This window comes from Stomoxys calcitrans, chromosome 1 (genome assembly GCF_963082655.1).
Source record: "Stomoxys calcitrans chromosome 1, idStoCalc2.1, whole genome shotgun sequence".
Classification (NCBI taxonomy): Eukaryota; Metazoa; Arthropoda; class Insecta; order Diptera; family Muscidae; genus Stomoxys; species Stomoxys calcitrans.
This window is the reverse complement of record NC_081552.1, coordinates 144,312,313-144,331,825: the sequence shown is the minus strand read 5'-3', so window position 1 is coordinate 144,331,825 and position 19,513 is coordinate 144,312,313. Positions and strand designations below refer to the sequence as shown.

Genomic DNA, 19,513 nt, shown 5'->3' with positions numbered 1-19,513 from the left:
ATACCAACCCCACACATTTCTCGTCAACTATCAACACTCTTCTGGATCTTTTTTCATTAATAATTCCTCGAAAATCTTACTTAAAGCTGAGTATGCACCTCTAGCGAAATTTTCGGTTGCAGCCAAGACATTTATGATACAAGATGGCGACAAACATAGATCTATTTTTTTGGTCGAATTTTAATCATTTTTGGCGATTAAAGAACATATGTGCTGTGATTAATCGTTTTTATTTGCAAATACTTTTATTTCATGTTACATGGAACTATTAAAACATACATTTTCATTCGTAGTTGCAACAAAAAATTCACCAATGCCTATTATGTCACCCTGTAGCTCAAATAAAATTTCATTTAAGCTGCGTATCTGCTAGCGAAATTTTCGCTAACGGTACCGGTAATGAAAATTTCGTTTAGGATATGTCAATGTATTTCTTATGGTAACGAAAATTAGAAGTGCATACTGCGCTTTACGATAAAATTTTGGTCCCATGTTTTTTCAAAATACGACCTCATGTTCATTGCATACGATTTCACCGTACATTAACATTTAGAGACTTTTTTCTATCCTAACTATAACTACTCCAGCAGATTTATTGGTTTGCCCAAAAAGTAATTGCGGATTTGTCATATAGTCGGCGTTGACAAATTTTTTCACAGCTTGTGACTCTGTAATTGCATTCTTTCTTCTTTCAGTTATCAGCTGTTACTTTTAGCTTGCTTTAGAAAAAAAGTGTAAAAAAAGTATATTTGATTAAAGTTCATTCTAAGTGTAATTAAAAATGCATTTACTTTCGTTTACAAAATCCGCAATTACTTTTTGGGCAACCCAATAGTTCTGCGATAGACTCGAAAAGTAAAGGAAAATTATAAAGATATCGGAATTAGAAAATCCAGGTCTGTTACTCACTTCCAGTGCGATATAGATGAATTGAACGAGACTTTTATTAACACACCAAATATACGAACTGATAATTCCTTTTTGTGGATTTGACAATGGACAAGCCATGGGGGAGACATTGAACTCAAATCCATTGAGTTCAAATGTGTTACACCTGATGAAGTACAAAATAGTTTTTCACTCGTAAAATCTAATGTCATCGGCCCTGATGAGACTGACCCTAAGTTTTAAAGGATTGTGCTACCTTACCTTCTACCTTATTTCACACACCTTCTCAATTCTATTCTGACCTCCGCACATAACGCTCCATATGGAAACACGCTAAAATTATACCAATTCCGAAACCGAAAAATGATTTTCGTCCCATTTCAATTCTGTAATATATCTCAAAAGTTTTCGAAAAAAATCTACATAGACAAATGTTTGCATATCTTCGCAGTAAGTCCTTGTTGAATGATAGACAAGCACGATTTCTAGTCGATCATAGCTGTATTAGTGCATTGGTTGAGGTTTCTGAATCAATAAGAAATGCCATTAAAGACAATGAGTTTAGTCTTCTTGTCTGCTTAATCATTCTAAAGCATTTGATACTGTGGATCATCTAAATCTTCGCACGAAATTACGGAATTTTTACATCGACCAGCCATTTAACATCTTAACTCAGTAACTGTTTCCAAACCGTTTGCATAGGCGACACGAGTCCAGGCCCTTGCAAGTGCATAAAGGAATTACACTCGATTCGCTAATCGGACCGTTACAGTTTTCGTTATACGCAAATGATCTTCCACTCCAATTAATTCCCAGCGAAGTTATGATGTATGCAGACGACGTGCAAATATATATAAGTCGTTCCGTTTACAAGGCTAGTGAATGCATAACGAAACTCAACGAAAATCTTTCCCGAGTGTTTAAGTGGGCAACGGCAAATGCGCTTCTTTTAAATCCCCAGATGTCTAAATGCCTTACGGTGTAGGTCGTCGTGTTCATATAACGCCCTATGTGTGTCGTTTTCTTGGTTGTGATTTCCCGTCGTATGTTAATTATCGTTTGCTTTTGTTTCTTTTTAAGTTATTGAAATGTCATTCTACCAGAACTAATCAGTTAGTTCTTCCGAAGGTAGATAACTTTTTGAGTAGTACTTTTTTTGTAAGAGTTGCACGTTTGTACAACTCGTTGCCTGCGGATATAAAAAATTTTAGTTTTTCAACAAGATTTTTATCAATTCGTCTTCGTCTACACTTTCAGCGCTTCTAATTTTTGTGTCAAATTGTCAACAACTATAACTATGTTATATTGTTTTTTATCGTGAGTATTATGGTTAATTTATTAATTTTTTGATTTTAGTATTACTTATTTTTTTCCATTTTGTTTAATTCTTTTTTATTGTTAAGTGATCTTTTTTAATTATTTTTTTAAGCTGTTTTGTTTATAATTCTTGATAATTTGTTTTTAAAGCCAAGAGTACTATTGTGATTTTTTTTTGTATATTTTGGTTTAAGTATTGCTTTTTTTACTTTTTTTATTATGCTTTAATCATGTTTTTTTAATTTATTACGTTGATCTTTTTTGAGTAGGATTTTCTTTTAATCAGTGACTGCTTATAATTTTTAGTAAATTGTTGCTTATTTGTTATTTAGTTTTATCAAGATTCAGTAAGTGTTAAATAGGTTAAAATTTTTTTCCATTTTTCAGTTTTTAAGTTTTTTATTTTTAATTGAGTAGTTTTTTAACTTATGTTAGAAAAAGTACGTCTTATGCATAGTGTGATTATTTATAGGCCTGATGGCTTCGCATTGCATGAAATAAAATAAAAAATTATAATTTAAACTTAATAATATATAAATGTAAACTGCTTTATTCGAATAATTCATGGCATAATTTAACCTGTACTGTAATTAAATAATTCGAAACGGACATGTTTATCGATTGGGACAATATGGGTCTCAAATGAAAAGGATTTAAGCGTAGAGTACGAACTTGATATACAAAAGGTAGTCCTTAGTGCGGGGAGGTGGCCCCACATCGAAACGGATATAACAGGACAGTTTGGGACTCAAGCGAAAGATATACGGAAGTTGAATACGAAACTTATATAAAAATTTGGGTTCAGGTCCGGGACAATATGGAATTCAAACGAAAGGATTTTGCATATGAAATTTTTAAGCAATTTAATGTGTTATGAAAACAAAGGCAACAAATTTCCATCTATGTACCGTATCTTATCCGCGAATTTTAATAAATGATCATATAGTCGAGTACGTTGATAGCCTAAGATGTCTTAGGGTGACTTTTGACTCAAATTTAAATTTTGAAGCTTATATTAATTTTCTCACAAATAGGGTTTGTCTTATTTTAAGAAGATTGTACTCGTTGAGGCCATACACCCCAATGCATATTAGGATAAAATTATCCTATTTTTTGCTTATGCCGCCTCAGAAAAATTGTTCGTTTTATGTATGAATTAAAAAAATAAACGAGCATGATCCTGTCGCTGCCAATGCCGAATTTCTAGGATGTTCGTTTCGTAGTTATCTTTCCTTGCGAAATGTACTTCATTTTTACAAAGTTATGACAACAGGAAAATCGATTCTCATTTTTAAATTTTACACGTTGCATACAGATGATGCTCCTTTAGTACACTCTACTATATTTGAACATTTTTTTTAGGTGGAGTACATAGTTTTTGGAATCCCTTACCGAATTTACTCAAAAAATTTTCTCACCCATATCTTCCTTACAAAAAAAAAAAACAATTTTAAAATTTTTCGATTATACTTTAATTTCAGTTTTTATAAGTTTTTTTGTTTTTCTGGGTTCGAATCCTGGCGAGACCATCATAAAAAATTTTCAGCGGTGGCTTTCCCCTCCTAATTCTGGCAACATTTGTGAGGTACTATGTCAAGTAAAACTTCTCTCCAAAGAGGTGTAGCACTGCGGCACGCCGTTTGGACTCGGCTATAAAAAGGAGGCCCCTTATCATTGAGCTTAAACTTGAATCGGACTGCACTCATTGATAGGTGAGAAGTTTAACCCGGTTCCTTAGTGGAATGTTCATGGGCAAAATTTCCAATTTTGCATACAGCTAGGGAGCCATTCTAGTTATAATACTTCCAACTGAGATGTATCGTTGCGCATTAAAAAAGATTGGCGAGGTCTGGCCAGGTGTAGAACTGGATTTAGTCAAGAAGGAAGATATTCCTTCTCAACCACTCCTGAATCCATTCTTGGGAGACTAAGGGAATGTTATCCCAATCTAGATTGGTAGATTGGATTAGGGATCTTAAAGTCGACTTTCGACTAATCGACTTTTGTGTAAAAAAGTCGAAGTCGACTTTTACTGTTCAAAAAAGTTGAATAATCGACTTTGTCAAAAAAAAGTCGAAAATTCGAAAAAAAAAGTCGAATAAGTCAAAAGGTTGAAATGGATTTAGTTTCCATTCGATTTTTGCCGTCGACTGCTCCGACTATTTTTTTCGTTATGGTTTTAATAGTTACAAACGTGATCTTTATAGGGAAAAAATACCAAAAATAACTCGAAATTGAGCGTTTAAAAAAGAAAGTAAAAAAACCAAAAACACCACTCAAAATCAAAAGTGGATCTATCGGGACAATATGGGTATCAAATGGAAGCTATTGAAGAGTAGAATACGAATATGATTATGGCTTGGATTTTTATGCCCCCACCTCAAAAATCCCTCCAAATGGCATATTAGTAAATAATAGTAAATAAATATAAATTTGAGTCCCATATTCAAATGACAGGTAGTTGGGAGGCGCTTTACCCACTACAATTTCCTCAAATACGTTAATACGTATCATGTCAATCAGGTATCCAATTTTGTAGCCAAGTGTTTGGGGGTCCCATAACACCACCAACCGGCACATATTTACCGACAATGGCAATATGGGGCCCAAATTAAATTATTTGGAAGTAGAGCACGAATTCGAAGATGGGTGGTCCAAGCAAAGCAAAATTTTTTGCATTCTTATTTAAAATTTTTTGCATTTAATCGAAGGCGACATTTTTATCCGATTTGGCTAAATTATTGCACGATGACTTCTGTTAAGGCTTTCAACATAATAAATGCCAAGTTTGGTCTAGATCAACGGCATAATAAACTAGTTAAGCAAAAACAATGATAAAATCGCTAGCTGCCGGTATCCACTACAAAGGACATCACTATTTCGGAATACACTACACTCACATGGCTTGATCTCTAATTTTTTTGTATCCATTTTTCTTAGCAACGCTTCTTCTTGCCAGAAAAAATCACCGTTTATATATTTGCAAAAGATCACCACAATTATTGAAATCTCTTTTAAGAAAATACGCACAAGGGGTTTTTAGCCGACAATGTCACACAAAATCAAAATTAAAACGAATAAATATGTGTTGTGCCCGGCACGGGATAGCTGTGAGCACCACTCAGGCTGGCATTGAGGTCCGATCTGTGTGGTGTTCGTTGTTGTCAAGAGAAGCTTAGCTGCGAGCTACAGGGCGCGGCCATAGTTTGCGGATAGTGGAATGCTCCATACGGAGTAGCTGAAACGGCAGTCGCGAACAATCAGCGGTATCGAGCGGAGAGTCTTAGTGAGATGCCGGGCGGCACTGGCTCTTGCACAAGTATTGAGTGTCTATGACGCTCGATTTGACAAGGCGGGTTATTGGCGCCTTTAAATAACCAATGGCTACCCTGTTCCCAGGAGCTTGACGAGGATCGCCACCTCCACATGAAAATGTGGCTACAACAACAACAACGTGTTGGGCTGTCCACGGTTGATATGTAAATATACGAACAGTACCGTCAATACACTCAAATAAAAATATAAAAATATATATAACAAAAATCATATTTGGCTCTTACAGTGATGTCCTCTGTAGACGACATCAGTAGTGAAAGGGTTAAGTGCGTTCACATCTCCAATCCAAACATGACCAAAATGCAGTGCTGCAAAAACCGTGCATTATATTCTTCAAGATTGCGGCCTATTAAAACGCCTACGGATATCTATTCTTCACTTAGCGAGTTGATCACATTTCAGATCAAATTGTATTTGATTTAATTAAATTGGATCTAATTATATATACCCAACCACTTTCGTAGAGTAATTATTGTAGTTTTTGGCGACGTTTGATTTTTGGGGGTCGAATATCCCGAGTACACTTAATATGACAAGTAAACAAAGAGTGCCAAGTAGGCAAGCAGTAAAATATGCCTATGCTTACCTTTGCAAACTCTGACGTATTGGTATATTTCGTTGGAAAAGATGTGTGTCTGAATTGATTGATATGGGTTCTTCAGCGCTGTTGTCAGAGTCATTTCCACCTGATTCAGACCCAATCATAAACTGTGACTGTGTTAGACGTGAGTCGTCAATCCAAGAACGACGGTTCTGAAATAGTTACAATTAATTGTATTCATGAATAAACTAAATAAGGCCTTGTTAGTCTTAGTTAGTGCATTAAGAATTTTGAAATATGAAAAATGAAAATTATTTTCAAATTAATGTAGAAAATACATCAAGGTATAAAACACTCACCCGACTGGGAACTTTGTTCATTAAATCTGAACTGGCTTTTTTAACACGCCTAACTAAATTACTAGCAAAAGGTTTTCTGTAAAAAAGTGATAAATTACTTTAAATAAATGAAACTGACAAAGAATAAACTGAGAGATGCCCTAGCGATTAAAAGTGAAATGGTGAAATATTCAATTACAAACTATTTTACATAATTAATACTTTTTTGGAGCAACAGCCTCAGATTTTTTAAATAATTCCATTATTTTTTCCTCTAACTTCTCCTTTTGGCGATTGAGATTGTGAACGCATTCTGTATAGCTTTTTTCTTCTTCATGAAAATGTTTCTTATCCTCCAAAGAAAGTGTGAGAAGCTCATGGTACTGCTTAAGTAAATGTGAAACATTTTCCATCAGAGTTTTGCGTTCCGTATCTAAATCAATATTTTGTGTCATTAACATCTGCAAGAGAAATTTGGTTATATATTTGTATGTGTTGTGGATCAATGGTGCTAGCTACTACCTCGCATCGTTGCGCCGATTTGGCATATTGAATTTCCAAAATTTTCATTTGATCATTTTTGCTTCCCAATTCCCCAGTGAGTTCATTGTTTTGCAACTTCAATTTACTATTTTCCATTCGAATCATCTTGTACTGTTCTTGAATATTTTTATACTCATTTTTGAAACGATCACTTGTGGCAAATAGATTACGAAAATCGTCGGTGAGCTTAGAGTGTTCAGTTCGTAAAATGGCAAGATCTTCGGCACAAGATTTCATAGATTGGTTTTGCTGCTTCAGTTCATCCATTTGCGACTCCAGACTTACAATATGTTCTCGCAAATCTCGCGCTTCATTTCTTAGATCACGTACAACAACCTTCAGCTGTTCTTTACCCTTGTTGAGAGATTCGTATTCGGCTGACAGTTGGTCATGCAAACATTGTAAGGTCACTTGGTCATGAAGGAGATTTGTGTGCTCCTGCTTAAGGGATTCATTTTCCTTCAGGAGTACATCCTTATCTGCGGCTAATTGCGAATTGGCTAATTGCAAAGCCACATGTTGGGTGTTGAGTGAAGTTATTTGGGAGCCTAAGGTGGCGACATCGACTTTAAATCTGGCATTTTCAGCGTGCAATTGATCATTGCTCGACTGCAGAGCTACATTAAGTGCACTCAGTTGCGTATTAGCTTCGGAGAGTTTTGCTACTTCAGCTATTTCAATGGTTTCTGTCAATGGTGACAATTCTATATTTCGCTCTACGGTGAAAACTTCTTTTCGATGACATAAAACACAAATATCGGATTTGGATGTGCTATTAGTTGACTGCTCCTTTGATACATTGAGCATAATTTCTCTAACAGTTTTGAACGTTTCCGGATTCCGCACAAGTTTTTCGACGACTGTTTCAACGTTGATTTCAGTTTTGTCATCGGCAGTGTCTACATGTAGGCCGAGTTTTTCTAAGTTGTGTTTGACTTTGTTGGTAGCTAAAGTGCCGGTTAACAAATCTTGTCTTAACGTTGTAATTGTTTGAAGATCAATTTCTCTTTGCGATACCAAGTCATTGTTTTGTGTTTCTAATTCTGTTAAGCGTGCTTGAATATCGCCAACTTCTTCCAATGTCCTCGACATTCGCGACAATTCCTTGCACTGCGTTTCCACCAATTCGCACTGACTGTCTAACTCAACTGATTTCTGCTCCAAATTTTCCTTCAGTTTGGAAACCTCTTTTGTCAGGCTGGCGTTTTCTCGCTCACAAGTGTTTAATTTCGTTTGCAGCTCATACACACATTGCTTATTTTTTTCAAAAGATTCCAGCTTTTCAGCGTACTGTTCTATTTCTTTTGTTCGTGTATCTACCATGCGTTCGAGGTCATCTGCTCTACGTTGAACACTTTCGTTCAGAGTTTGTACACGTTGCTTCTCTTTGTTCAAAGACTCGATATGTTTTTCCAAATCCATGATTTTGGATCGTTCTATCTCACGTTCTTGACTCTGTTTTTCATATGCTTTTTGCCTTTGGTCTAATGTTATTTGCATTTTCTTATTTTCCTCGAGAGCATCACGAAAAACATTTTCTAATTCATTATTTTGTTGTGAAAGCCTTTGAACACTTTCTTGCATTTGCTCGAGTTTCAACCCTAGTTTTTTCTTCTCTTTTTCCAATTCAAGTATTTTGTTTGTGGATTCATGGAATGATGATTCCTTAAGCTGGTCTAAAGCTGCGGCAAGACGGCGATTTTCAAGTTCTAGTTTAATAGCACGAGTCTAAAAATATGAAAAAGAAAACATTATCCATGGTCACAAGACTTTTTTCTTTTTTCGCAATAAGATTTTTTGCAAACTTAGAAAACGCGAAAGTGTCTGATATCAAGATTTCAATTCCATTTCACGCTATTGATTCATTCCACATACAACGAACTCATAGTTCCGACACAGTCTGAACAACATCTTGCCATATCGCGGAAAAGATGGAAGTGCCAAAGGGATGGTAATATTTGGCTATGTCCATATTCTCTGCATATTGTTAACCAATGTGCCAAATTTAGCATTTTCATTGTCTTCAAGTTGGGTTGAATTCTTTAAAAGGCTTCTCGATGCTTGTTATGTTTGTTTTTGGCACTTATATCTTTTTGGCGCTTAAAGGAAAATAATGTTCTAAATAATAATTGTTGAATTACCTGGGCATTATTTGTCAGTTGTTCGGACAGACTATTGTCGCCCGAATTGCATTCTTCATCGTTATCTGAAAATGATTTGTCCATGTCCAGCGTTGTGTTCAGATTTTTCGCCACCAGTTGCAGTTGCGTGTTTTCCTCGATTAACTCCTCCATTTTTGAGCGATCAGCATCTCTTTCCAGGGCCATGTCATTAAGTTTTTGTTTGTACTTAATGATTTCCGATTCCAGCGTCATGACATGTTCGGATCTCTTGCGCCAACGTTGTAATTGTTCTTCCAACATTTCCCTAGGAAGAAAAACACTTACAAAATTTTTTATAAATATTATGATTTATAATTACTTCGTCTCCAGGAGCATACGGTTATCCTCGCGTAGTTCCTCTACTCGCGTCTTATAAAACTCTGAATCAGTTAGCTTCTCTTTAAATTTTTGCAGTTCGATTTCCAAGCGGTCTGCCCTCTCTGTGCGTTCCCTCAGTACATCTACCTCATCGCGATAGGCCGAAGAACGTTTTGCTTCGTTATACCACTCTTGGCTCTGGAATATCGAAAAATAAGCAACGAAATGCCATATAAGTGTACTTACTCATCGCATCTGCCATATAATATAACTTACTTCTAGACGCAGTTTCTCATACTGTGCATTTTTATGGTCCAACTCTTCACGGAGTTCCAATTGACTTTCGGACTTTTCTTCTCTGTGAAATATACAAGAAGAAAACTACTCAGAACAGTTTTTTCTATTACAGTGGAGTTGTGTGCTATTACAATTCTTGTCGCAGTTTCCTTAATTTAGATTTTAAATCTGCCAACTCTACTGCCATGTGATTGTTGTCCGCATTAGATGACGAGGATATCGGTGTGGACGTTTTGCCGCTTGACGGTGACATTGTCAGGTTAGTTGAACTTGCTGTACATTCGGAAGCATTTGCTTCACGATCTGCGCATACGGATGATATCCACTTGAGGTACATGTTATCGCGTTCCTTTGTTAGGCGCAATATGTGGTTATACATAGTCTGTGGGGTCAATAAACTCAATGACTCTTCCGTGAGCACAAGGCTGTGATTGTCTGTAACCTAAGAAAAAATTCCAAAGAGTCTATTTTGAAAATTCACTGAGCTATTTTTAATATATCACAGCCAACCTGTTTTATTAACTCTACAATAGCATGTTGTGTCTCCAAGTCTAATTCCTTTATACGGGCAATAAAAAGTTCTTTATTGGGACACTGCACAGCTGCTCCCAATAGAAGTGTAAGCAATATTTTCATCTGTTCCAAGCCTTGCTTCGTTTCAGGGCCATACCCGAGTGTGTAACAGTCGGGCAAAACCAAAATGGTTTGGCCCAACTCTTCTTCAAATAATGTTTTTAAATTTCGCACAATACATTCAAAATTCTTAGCTCGGGCAATACACAGTGCGACATCACTATGCTCATTGATGTTTGCTGGTATGTTTTGAGGTTCTGGATCAATTTGCAACCAAACATTGTGAATTAAGTGGCCGTCCAAAAGAGATGAATAACCAGTCAGTATCTCTGGGCGCGGTAAACACGATTCCAGCTAAAATTTATAAGTATTTAGCGTATAGCACCAAATGAAATATGGACATTTGTAAAGGACTGAAATAATTTGTGTAAGAAAATTCAAGATGTTACAGGGCAATAATCCTTTTCTTTTTTCATATCCCTAATCATCACAACTGCTCAATCTCCACTGCATTTTAATTTACGTTTCGGGATGGATCCTGCATCATTTTTGGCCAAGGACAGATTTTTTTTCGATTAGTGCGTGCTCTATTCCTCCCGACAAGAACATAAAGAAATTCGCTGTTTTTGTTGTCAGTCGAATGAAAGCAACCCCAAATTAATTGCAATTCCTAGGCAGCCCGTTGTACGTACCGGATTGACCTGCTACAACAACAGCTTTCTTACAACTTTAACAATTGCTACTCATAAAAAATCTGATTTTGCTCAAATTTCTAGGTTATGTCATAGCAAAAATGATGAATCCTATGTAAATTAACAAATTTGACATACATTTTGAATTACATGTGAACACAAAAAGTGGCATGTCATAAGACATCTACATGCCATGTAATAGCGCCTTTAGTTTCCAGTATGGCATTGCAATGACATTTGCATTGAGTAGTTTAATATTGAAAACCCCGATTATAACAATAAGAAATGTGAATCCACTTGTTATGGTATGGCAATGCGTCGATGACATGACAATCATTGCTTTTTAACTCATAATTAACATTGTTCTTTGGTTATACAGGTTGTCCATACAGACGAACAACTACATTTGAATTCCTATTAGAATATTTTTTTTTTTATTTCGTCATCGGAAAATGCCTTTTTGTTTATTTTTGTAATTGGTAATGCCAATGCTTTGGGAGGCGATGAATTTTTACATTTAGGCCATTGAACGTTTTTTACTTGAAATTTTCATAGCATTTCGTAAAGTCTTACAACAAAACTTTATGGAGCCTTAAAATAGGTTTATTTGACAGTTCTATAAAGGAATCTAAAAGAATTTACTTCATAGAATTTATTATTTTCCTTCTTATGGAATGTGTGAATTTGGACGGTAATGGTCCTTTTAATTTGAATCAATAGCTAGTAAAGTAAAGCAATCATGGTAAAGTAAAGCATACATTGTTCATACAGGAATACTAGGAGAACTAACTGGGACCGCAATGCCGAGCGTTGTTGTTGTTGTAGCAGTTTATTGTGTAGTATCTTTCGTCTGCTTGATTTTGTTGAGTGTCAAGACCCAGGAACTTCGCGACTAAGATGGGGTGCGTCCACAGGGATCTGGGTCTGAGTCGAGTGGGTCTGGCCGGGCAGTTAAACAGGTGACGTGTATCGTGCGGTCCCTGGTTACAATCGGGACATACATCTTGCACGTCGGCATTGTGGTGACTATATCTCCACAATATTTGTACTGTATTTTACTTTGTTAGTTTTTAAAATAATATAGTCTAAGGAGCTTTTGGATTTATTGTAGAAAATACTTTTTATGTATTGAAATAAAATTTCTAGTTTTGTTTGAAATTGTTAAGACTGAAACACGAAGTTCGGAGAATATTCTTTTAATTTAAATTGTGGCAGTCCTACAGCGGTCGTTCTCCAAGGACTACATTCACCCGGTAGCCAATTAACGCGTCTGCTACCGTGTCTGCATGAATGTTGTTCAGACCCGCTTGATATGCCGCTTGATCTAGAGGTTCTCTCTTGTAGCGCTGGACCTCACGCTTTAGATCGTGTAGATCTACCTTAAGGCTTCTGGGCGGTGGGTACCTATCCACAAGATGATGATTTGGATGATTTCTGCGATAACAGCCCAAAAGGTATTGCTTAGACAGCATGTAGTTATGTCTTCGCACTGGTAGGATCTTTGTCTCCTGATGGAGGTGGTCCACATGAGAACTGAGGAGACAGCCCGTCGCAGTTCGGAGGGCGGCATTCTGACAGATCTGAATATTATTCCACTGCGTGTCACAAAGTTGACGTGACCACACTGGCGCTGCATAACTTACCACAGACCGGCCAATTGCTTTGTACGTGGTCAGCAAGGTTTCTTTGTCTGCACCCCAAGTGCTGCCAGCAAGTGACTTGAGGGCCTTGTTTCTACTTTTGACTTTATCGCAGATTGCTGTGGCATGTGGGGAGAATGTGTTAGAGCTGTCAAATGTGACGCCAAGAATTTTGGGACACTTGATGCCCTGTCTCTCTCGGGATGCACAATAAATTGACGGTTGAACAACCTGGCGCATCTCTTCGGATCAGTCACGGTTATCTCGCCAAAAGTGACTGAGGTCCTGTCGTCTCGTCTACCGGGGTTCGAGAGAGACTTAACAGTGGCCCACAGTGTGCCTGCACCAGTGCCTAAGTTACATTGCTCCAAGTGTTCCAGCCACAAATTCCGCTAATGTTCGTTGACTACCCTGTTTATTTCCAGATTCAGCTCGCTGATTCTGTGGTTAGCGGGGTCTATAGCACGAATCCCATCACGCTCGTCTGCGAGTACCACTGCTTGCGCCGGGAAATTGGGTCGCACTTGCGGTATTCGACCGGCTGGTATAAAGCGAGCGGCTGCTGCGTTGATGATGTCTCGGAATTTCCTCTCGGCCACAAGCACATCAGAGGGGGGTGGCAGTTCATTGAAGCGGCGATTGGTATTCTCTGAAGCCAGTCCAATTGGCCTTCTTGTAATTGATGAACGTCCGGCGCTCAGAGGTTATGAAGTCGGGTGGTCGGTCGATGGTGAGGATTATGGGGAGGTGGTCCGAACCCAAAGAGATGACGGCTTGCCAGGATACGTCACTCAGGAGATCAGGGGATGCAATTGAGATGTCTGGCGAGCTGCTGCACCTCCTCGTAATCCTAGTGGGGGCATCCTCATTCACCGTGCAAAACGTGGAGCTATCTATCTGCTCTGCCAAAGCTATGCCACGCTGGTCGTTATTTAGGGGAGAATGCCATGACGAGTGATGTGCATTGAAATCCCCCAGAACCAGACGACTATGGCCAGATAGCAACCCACTTATGTCGGGGTTGTAGGCCTGGCCATTAATCGGGACACAGCTACCAACCGGCGGTATATACACGTTGTATATCTCTATCTCGGCAGTACCAGACTTGACTGCTACCCCCATACATTCCATATATGGGTCACTAGCTTCAAGCGCAGGTGAGATAGGTCTATACTCCACGGAATAGTGTATAACGAAGGCCAATCCCCCACCTCCATTCCTTGAGCGATCCTTACGTAGCACATTGTAGCCGTGACAACTGTGCAAGCTGCAGGTGTTAGTCAGCTTTGTCTCCTGGATCGCTGCGACCGATATGCTTTTCCGACTCATAAAATCTACAGTCTCATCAATCTTGCCACGCAGTCCGCTGCAGTTTAACTGCAAGAACGATACACTTCCCGGCACTGGGCTGGCAATATTAGGGCTAGGGTGCTGTCGTTGCATAAATTGCCGTACGGGAGAGGTCGGGGGGGTCACATAGTCCGACGCCGAGGACGATGACGGCGACGCTTGTGACCCACTGCTGGCTATGTTCGCACAGCACCTAGCATTAGACAGCACCATATAGCATTAGAGGTCTAACAACTGCAGTATATACCCAGTGCATAGCGCGCGGTCTAAACCCTCCAACTTTTGCCAATGGGTCTCTTGCAGGTGTATAGGGTAAGAGTTGCCTTTCTTTCCCTTTCCAGAATGTTGGAATTCCTGTCCAGCAAAACACCCAGGTATTTTGCGCTTTCTGTAAATGGAACATTCTCTCCTTTCAATAAGACAGATGTCGCTGTAGGTAACTTTTATCTCCTGCTCAAAAAAAGTACTTCTGTCTTGCATGGATTTACGCTTAGAACACTTTCGGTAGCCCACTTCGCTGTTGCACGTAGAGCTACCTGAAGTATATCTCTAAGATTTTGGGAAAAGTTCCCCTGACCGCAATCATCAGCATGTGTGACCACTTTTACACTTTTTTCTTCCAGAGACAATAATATACAGTTGATGGCTATATTCCAGAGAAGAATTATAAGATCATTGTTATCTTGATCCTGGCAAGCCGTTATTTCTTTGGGATCTGACCTCCTCCCCATAATTTTCACCATCGACCGACCACCCGACTTCATTGCCCCTGAGCGCCGGACGTTTATCAATCAGAATTGGTCTGGCTTTAGAGAGTATATCAATCGCCGCTTCAGTGAACTGCCACCCCCTCAGATGTGCTAGTTGCCGAGAGGAAATTCCGAGACATCATTAACGCAGCAGCCCCTCGTTGTATACCAACCGGTCGAATACACAAGCAGTGGTACTCGCAGGCGAGAGTGATGGGATTTGTTTATAGACCCCACTAACCCCAGAATCAGCGAGCTGAATCTGGAAATAAATAGGGTAGTAAACGAACATAAGCGGAATTTGTGGCTGGAACACTTGGAGCACTGTTAAGACACTCTCGAATCCTTGATATCCAAGCGTGTGTCATTGGTCGAAAAGGAATATCTTCCTTCTTGAATAAATCCAGTGCCGCGCCCCTTCCTTAACGCGCTACGATGCAGTTAAACTGAGCGTTGATCCCCGAAAGCACTTCGATTGTATCGACCCCGATACTAACCTGCATCGTCACAGATTGGAGGAGGCCTAGGCAATTCCGCAATTACATCGGAGTATACAGATGACAGTCCATTGACTATCCACTCCAATTATTCTTAGGTATGCAGCCCTGTTTTTCTTCCTTGTCGACAACTACCATCACCAAGCTGTCCTTAGCGACATTAGCAAAGGTCCTTGGACCCGTATTACTATTGTTCGCCATAGATCTTTTAGGCATAAGATGCCCTCCAGGTGACCGCAGCCTTTTAGCGGAGTGCGGCGGGTTTCCGAATCTAGAGGTGCTGCCTTTGGGGTAGCCCGTTTAGCGAATCTCCGAGCCCAATTAAGGGAGCCCAAAAGGTTCGGCCTTGTGTTTAAGACTCTAGTGTCTTCGTTAAAAGCGCCTGCTGAACCGTCATGTCGGCTAGTTGTTGTGGAGTTCGATATAAACCGAAATATATAGCATAAGTGTACGAAACGTACTAAAATGTAATAAAACCAGCCCATTGATATTAAGGGATGTTAATGGAAATCTACAAATTTAACTTTTTCTAAATTAATTTTTATGTCTAAAAAATTATTCTAAGAATCTTGCATTCCAAGTAACAAACACTGTACGGAACCTTTATAGTATGCATTTCCGCATTATGTCAGCCCCCAACAACAGGATTATTTGTTCAGTCTGTTCGTTTAAAACCCTTGATATTATATTTGGTACTTATTAACTAATAGGCTCCAGTACAGCGTTTTAAATTAATTTTTTTGTACACTAAATTCTTATGGTCATGAACCTCAACTCCAAAACACAAAAACACAAAAAAAGTTATAATATACAAGAGCGACCTATAAAAAGCTAACATAAATAATAACAAAGTAAAAAATACTTCATAAAATTGTATATTTCATCTAATCTTTTAATTTTAGTGGAGGCCATCGTAGCGCAGATGTAAGCCTATGACGCTGAACGCCTGGCTTCGAATCCTGACGAGAAAAATCAGAAAAAATTCAGCGGTGGTTATGCCCTCCTAATGTTGACGACATCTTTGAGGTACTATGCCATGCATAGAAGACATGTAACAACTTCTTCTCAAAGAGGTGTCGCTCTGCGGCACGCCGTCCGGGCTCGGCTATAAAAAGGAGGTCTCTCCTACCATTGAGTTTAAACTTGAATAAAACAGCACTTATTGAGATGTGAGAAGATTGGGTGACCGGTCATTACGCCCAGGGGACATAACGTAACGTAAGAACTTACCCTGATGCGGTCATTACGCCCAATATTGTTTTGGGCATTAAGAATTTTCCTTCATAAATGTAATAATCGGGTTTCATAACCTTTTGTTCATAAATATTATGAAAAATTTTATTATATTAATGAAAAAATCATAAATATTATCGTTTGTGAAAAAAAGTTATGTTTATGAAACTTTTTTTCATACATGTAAAGCAACTTTTCATAATATTGGGTTGCCCCGGTACCTTGGGGTCGATTACCGTCAGAAGCCTTGGTCTGTCGCTACTGTGGTATCACAATGGATTTAAAATTGTCCAAGTGAGTCTGTAAAAGACTGCCACTCTTACCTATCATAAATGTAAAAATTATGTCCCGGCATGAGATAGCTGTGAGTACCACACAGGCTGGAACTTTGAGGTCCGATTTGTGTGGTGTTCATTGCTGTCACGAGAAGCTTAACTGCGAGCTACCGGGCGCGTCCACAGGTTGTGGAATGCTCCATCCGGAGTAGCTGTAACTTCAGTCGCAGACAATCAGCGGTATATCGAGTGGAGAGTCTCAGTGAGGGTCGGGTGGCACCGGCTCTTGCACAAATGCTGAGTGTCTATGATTCTCGATATGACGATAAATAACCAATGGTCACCCTGTTTCCTCGGCGATAGGTCCTCTGCACCGGAACAATCTTGCTCACCTACAGGAGCTTGACGAGGATCGCCTCCTCCACACGAAAATGTGGTTACAACATCAACAACATAAAAATTATGTTATTGTCTACGTAGTTATACAATGAAAATTGTCTCATTTATGAAAATTTGAGGGGGGAATTTTCCATGTCAAGTTCAAGTAAACTAGTTAATGCATACTTGGGATACTTGTTTGTTTGTTTTCAATTTTTGTTCACATGCTTTCGTTGTGTGCAAAAAAAAGAATGAAAAATCATACACACGCATACCTACATGCATGTTTTACATTACTACAATTCACAGCTAGATCTCTGCGTCATTCATACTAAGTAAAATCTTGAAGCTATTGGGTGTTTTTAACTCTGCAGTGAACTGAAAAGTGTAAAAAGTAAGTACTGCCGATAATATAATGGCCCTTGTACCAAAAAACATTTTCCAACATGAAATAAACCTGAGATTACGCTATATTTCATTAGAATTCCATAATCTAAAATATAGAATTCATTAGAATTCCATCTTAACATTATTAGGAGCATCCCGAACTGACTATAGTCTGTACGAGGAATTGAAGCGTAAGAACTTAGTACATAATTTGCAGGGAGAAGCCATTGAAAGACCATCAAAATTTACACCAAAAAGGTAACCGTTAAGCAATATTTTTTCAACTGGGGAACACTTGTGTTCGTGTATAGCGTCGGTTTTATGTATCGGAACGATCCAGCCATCCCAGAGGCTGGTCAAGAATCGCAACCCCCTCCAAAACAAAACAGTACCTAGATTTATGCATATATTTTATCTCAATAAATTTAACTAAATATCCAAGCTTTTGGTTTTAATGTTTTTTTATGCATGTAATGAAAACATTTTATAAAGAGTAGAACAGGGTGAACTCGTAGTCTTATGTGTCCTATATGTGTGCTATACTGAACTCCTTCTTACTTCCTTTCAGCAATAGCCTCGTCCCCTCATTTCATTTTTCTTAAGTTTTTCGAAAAATACTCACAAATGTCGTACTCATACACCATATGTTTGATTTTCATAATTATTATGAAATTTTCCATTGAATTGAGATTTATGAAACGTGTTTCATTAATGTTATGAAAAGTTTCATTTTGGACATTTAAATGTTATGCCAAAATCATCCATATCATAAAAATTTTTTCTGTGTATACTAATAGGAATAAAAAAATAGGTAATATACCCGCTCGAGATGTGTGGACGTTTTTAGAATGAGACTTACCCACGAGACAAGCGCACCATTAATGAATTCATCTATTTCATTTGCTGAAACAGCAGCAAAAGCAACACCAACTCCAGCCATTGTCTGAATTTCTGCTCACGTATCCTGCAATTTGAAGGTTGGATAGATGCTTGCCACCAAGCCACAAAACAGCTCAATCCAGTACAATTAAGTGTACTCTACGGAACACATGCATAGAGATCGTGGGAAATTTCATTTCCCTACATGCCATATACATACGTTTGGCAATGTGTTTGTAAGTTCTCCATTGTCATAAATAGATCGGCTATTTCACTTCTTCGGATGAAATTAGAGTACTCCCTTTTCTCGCAATTTGCGAATTTTTCTAAAGTTTTTATCTTTTACTGTCGACAATAGGTTAAAATATGTCTAGAAACAACTACCGACGAAATTATTGTAATAAAACTAACAAGTTTTTTCTTGTGGTATTCAACATAAATAGACTGAGGCTTTAGGAGCATACTCTATGTATGTATATTATCGAAGACACAAAAAGAATGACCTTTCATTGAGAAGTACACAAAATATATAATTGCAATTTATTCAAAACATTAAACACGACTGTAATTTGTTTTATTTTTATTTTTTGTTAAGCTATTTTCCAAAATTTTTTTAAAGATTGTTATCAACACTTCAATATCTTCCGACAGTATTGAAAACCCAAAAATACTTGCGTGAAGTTAGAGACGTCGCTAACTTTCGATAACAAAAATTTTCTAAATTCACAGGGTGACACAAAGTGAAAACGCTAGCGACGGAAGAAAATTGTAATTTTAGCAATTGAACAATAATGTTAGCCAACGACTTCCATCCTGGATAGTCGTTGGATACATATTGATTTCAACGTAGTTTGATATTTGGTGCATAACTTGAGACCGGGACACGCCAAGTCCCGAAGAAACTTTCCATTTTGAAATTAGTGGTCAAAACACTATTTCCAGCTTGGAGGGCAGAAATGGACTTCGTTCAAAAAAGCTCAAACGCCACATCAAAAGGGAGGTCATTACATTCAATTTGATTTATCGCACTTGATTGGAATCAGTTTTTTCATTAAACAAAGTTTCTAGATTTCTTTTTTGAACTGGAGAGAAGGACACTGATTTCAGCCCAGCGTTCAGG

General features: G+C 38.2%; 1 protein-coding gene across 4 annotated transcripts in view; it reads right to left on the bottom strand.

Moving 5' to 3' along the window:
• The window catches only part of LOC106089755 (girdin), a 37,973-nt gene extending 18,910 nt beyond the window's left edge, over positions 1–19,063 (bottom strand). The window contains exons 1-10 of one of the 4 annotated variants that reach the window (XR_001221684.2): positions 18,374–19,062; positions 10,251–10,667; positions 9,872–10,182; positions 9,720–9,801; positions 9,445–9,641; positions 9,105–9,390; positions 6,943–8,691; positions 6,643–6,881; positions 6,442–6,517; positions 6,128–6,294 (exon numbers count right to left, since the gene is read on the bottom strand). Coding sequence is in view for 3 of the 4 variants with exons in the window: in XM_013255727.2 (XP_013111181.2) it covers positions 6,128–6,294; positions 6,442–6,517; positions 6,643–6,881; positions 6,943–8,691; positions 9,105–9,390; positions 9,445–9,641; positions 9,720–9,801; positions 9,872–10,182; positions 10,251–10,667; positions 18,374–18,454 (3,605 nt within the window). In the remaining variant the exon portion in view is untranslated. Of the gene's footprint in view, positions 1–6,127; positions 6,295–6,441; positions 6,518–6,631; positions 6,882–6,942; positions 8,692–9,104; positions 9,391–9,444; positions 9,642–9,719; positions 9,802–9,871; positions 10,183–10,250; positions 10,668–18,373 lie in introns of those variants that run through there. The other 3 variants (XM_013255727.2, XM_059362117.1, XM_013255728.2) reach the window with 3 other exon arrangements.
• Positions 19,064–19,513: the final 450 nt, after the last annotated feature.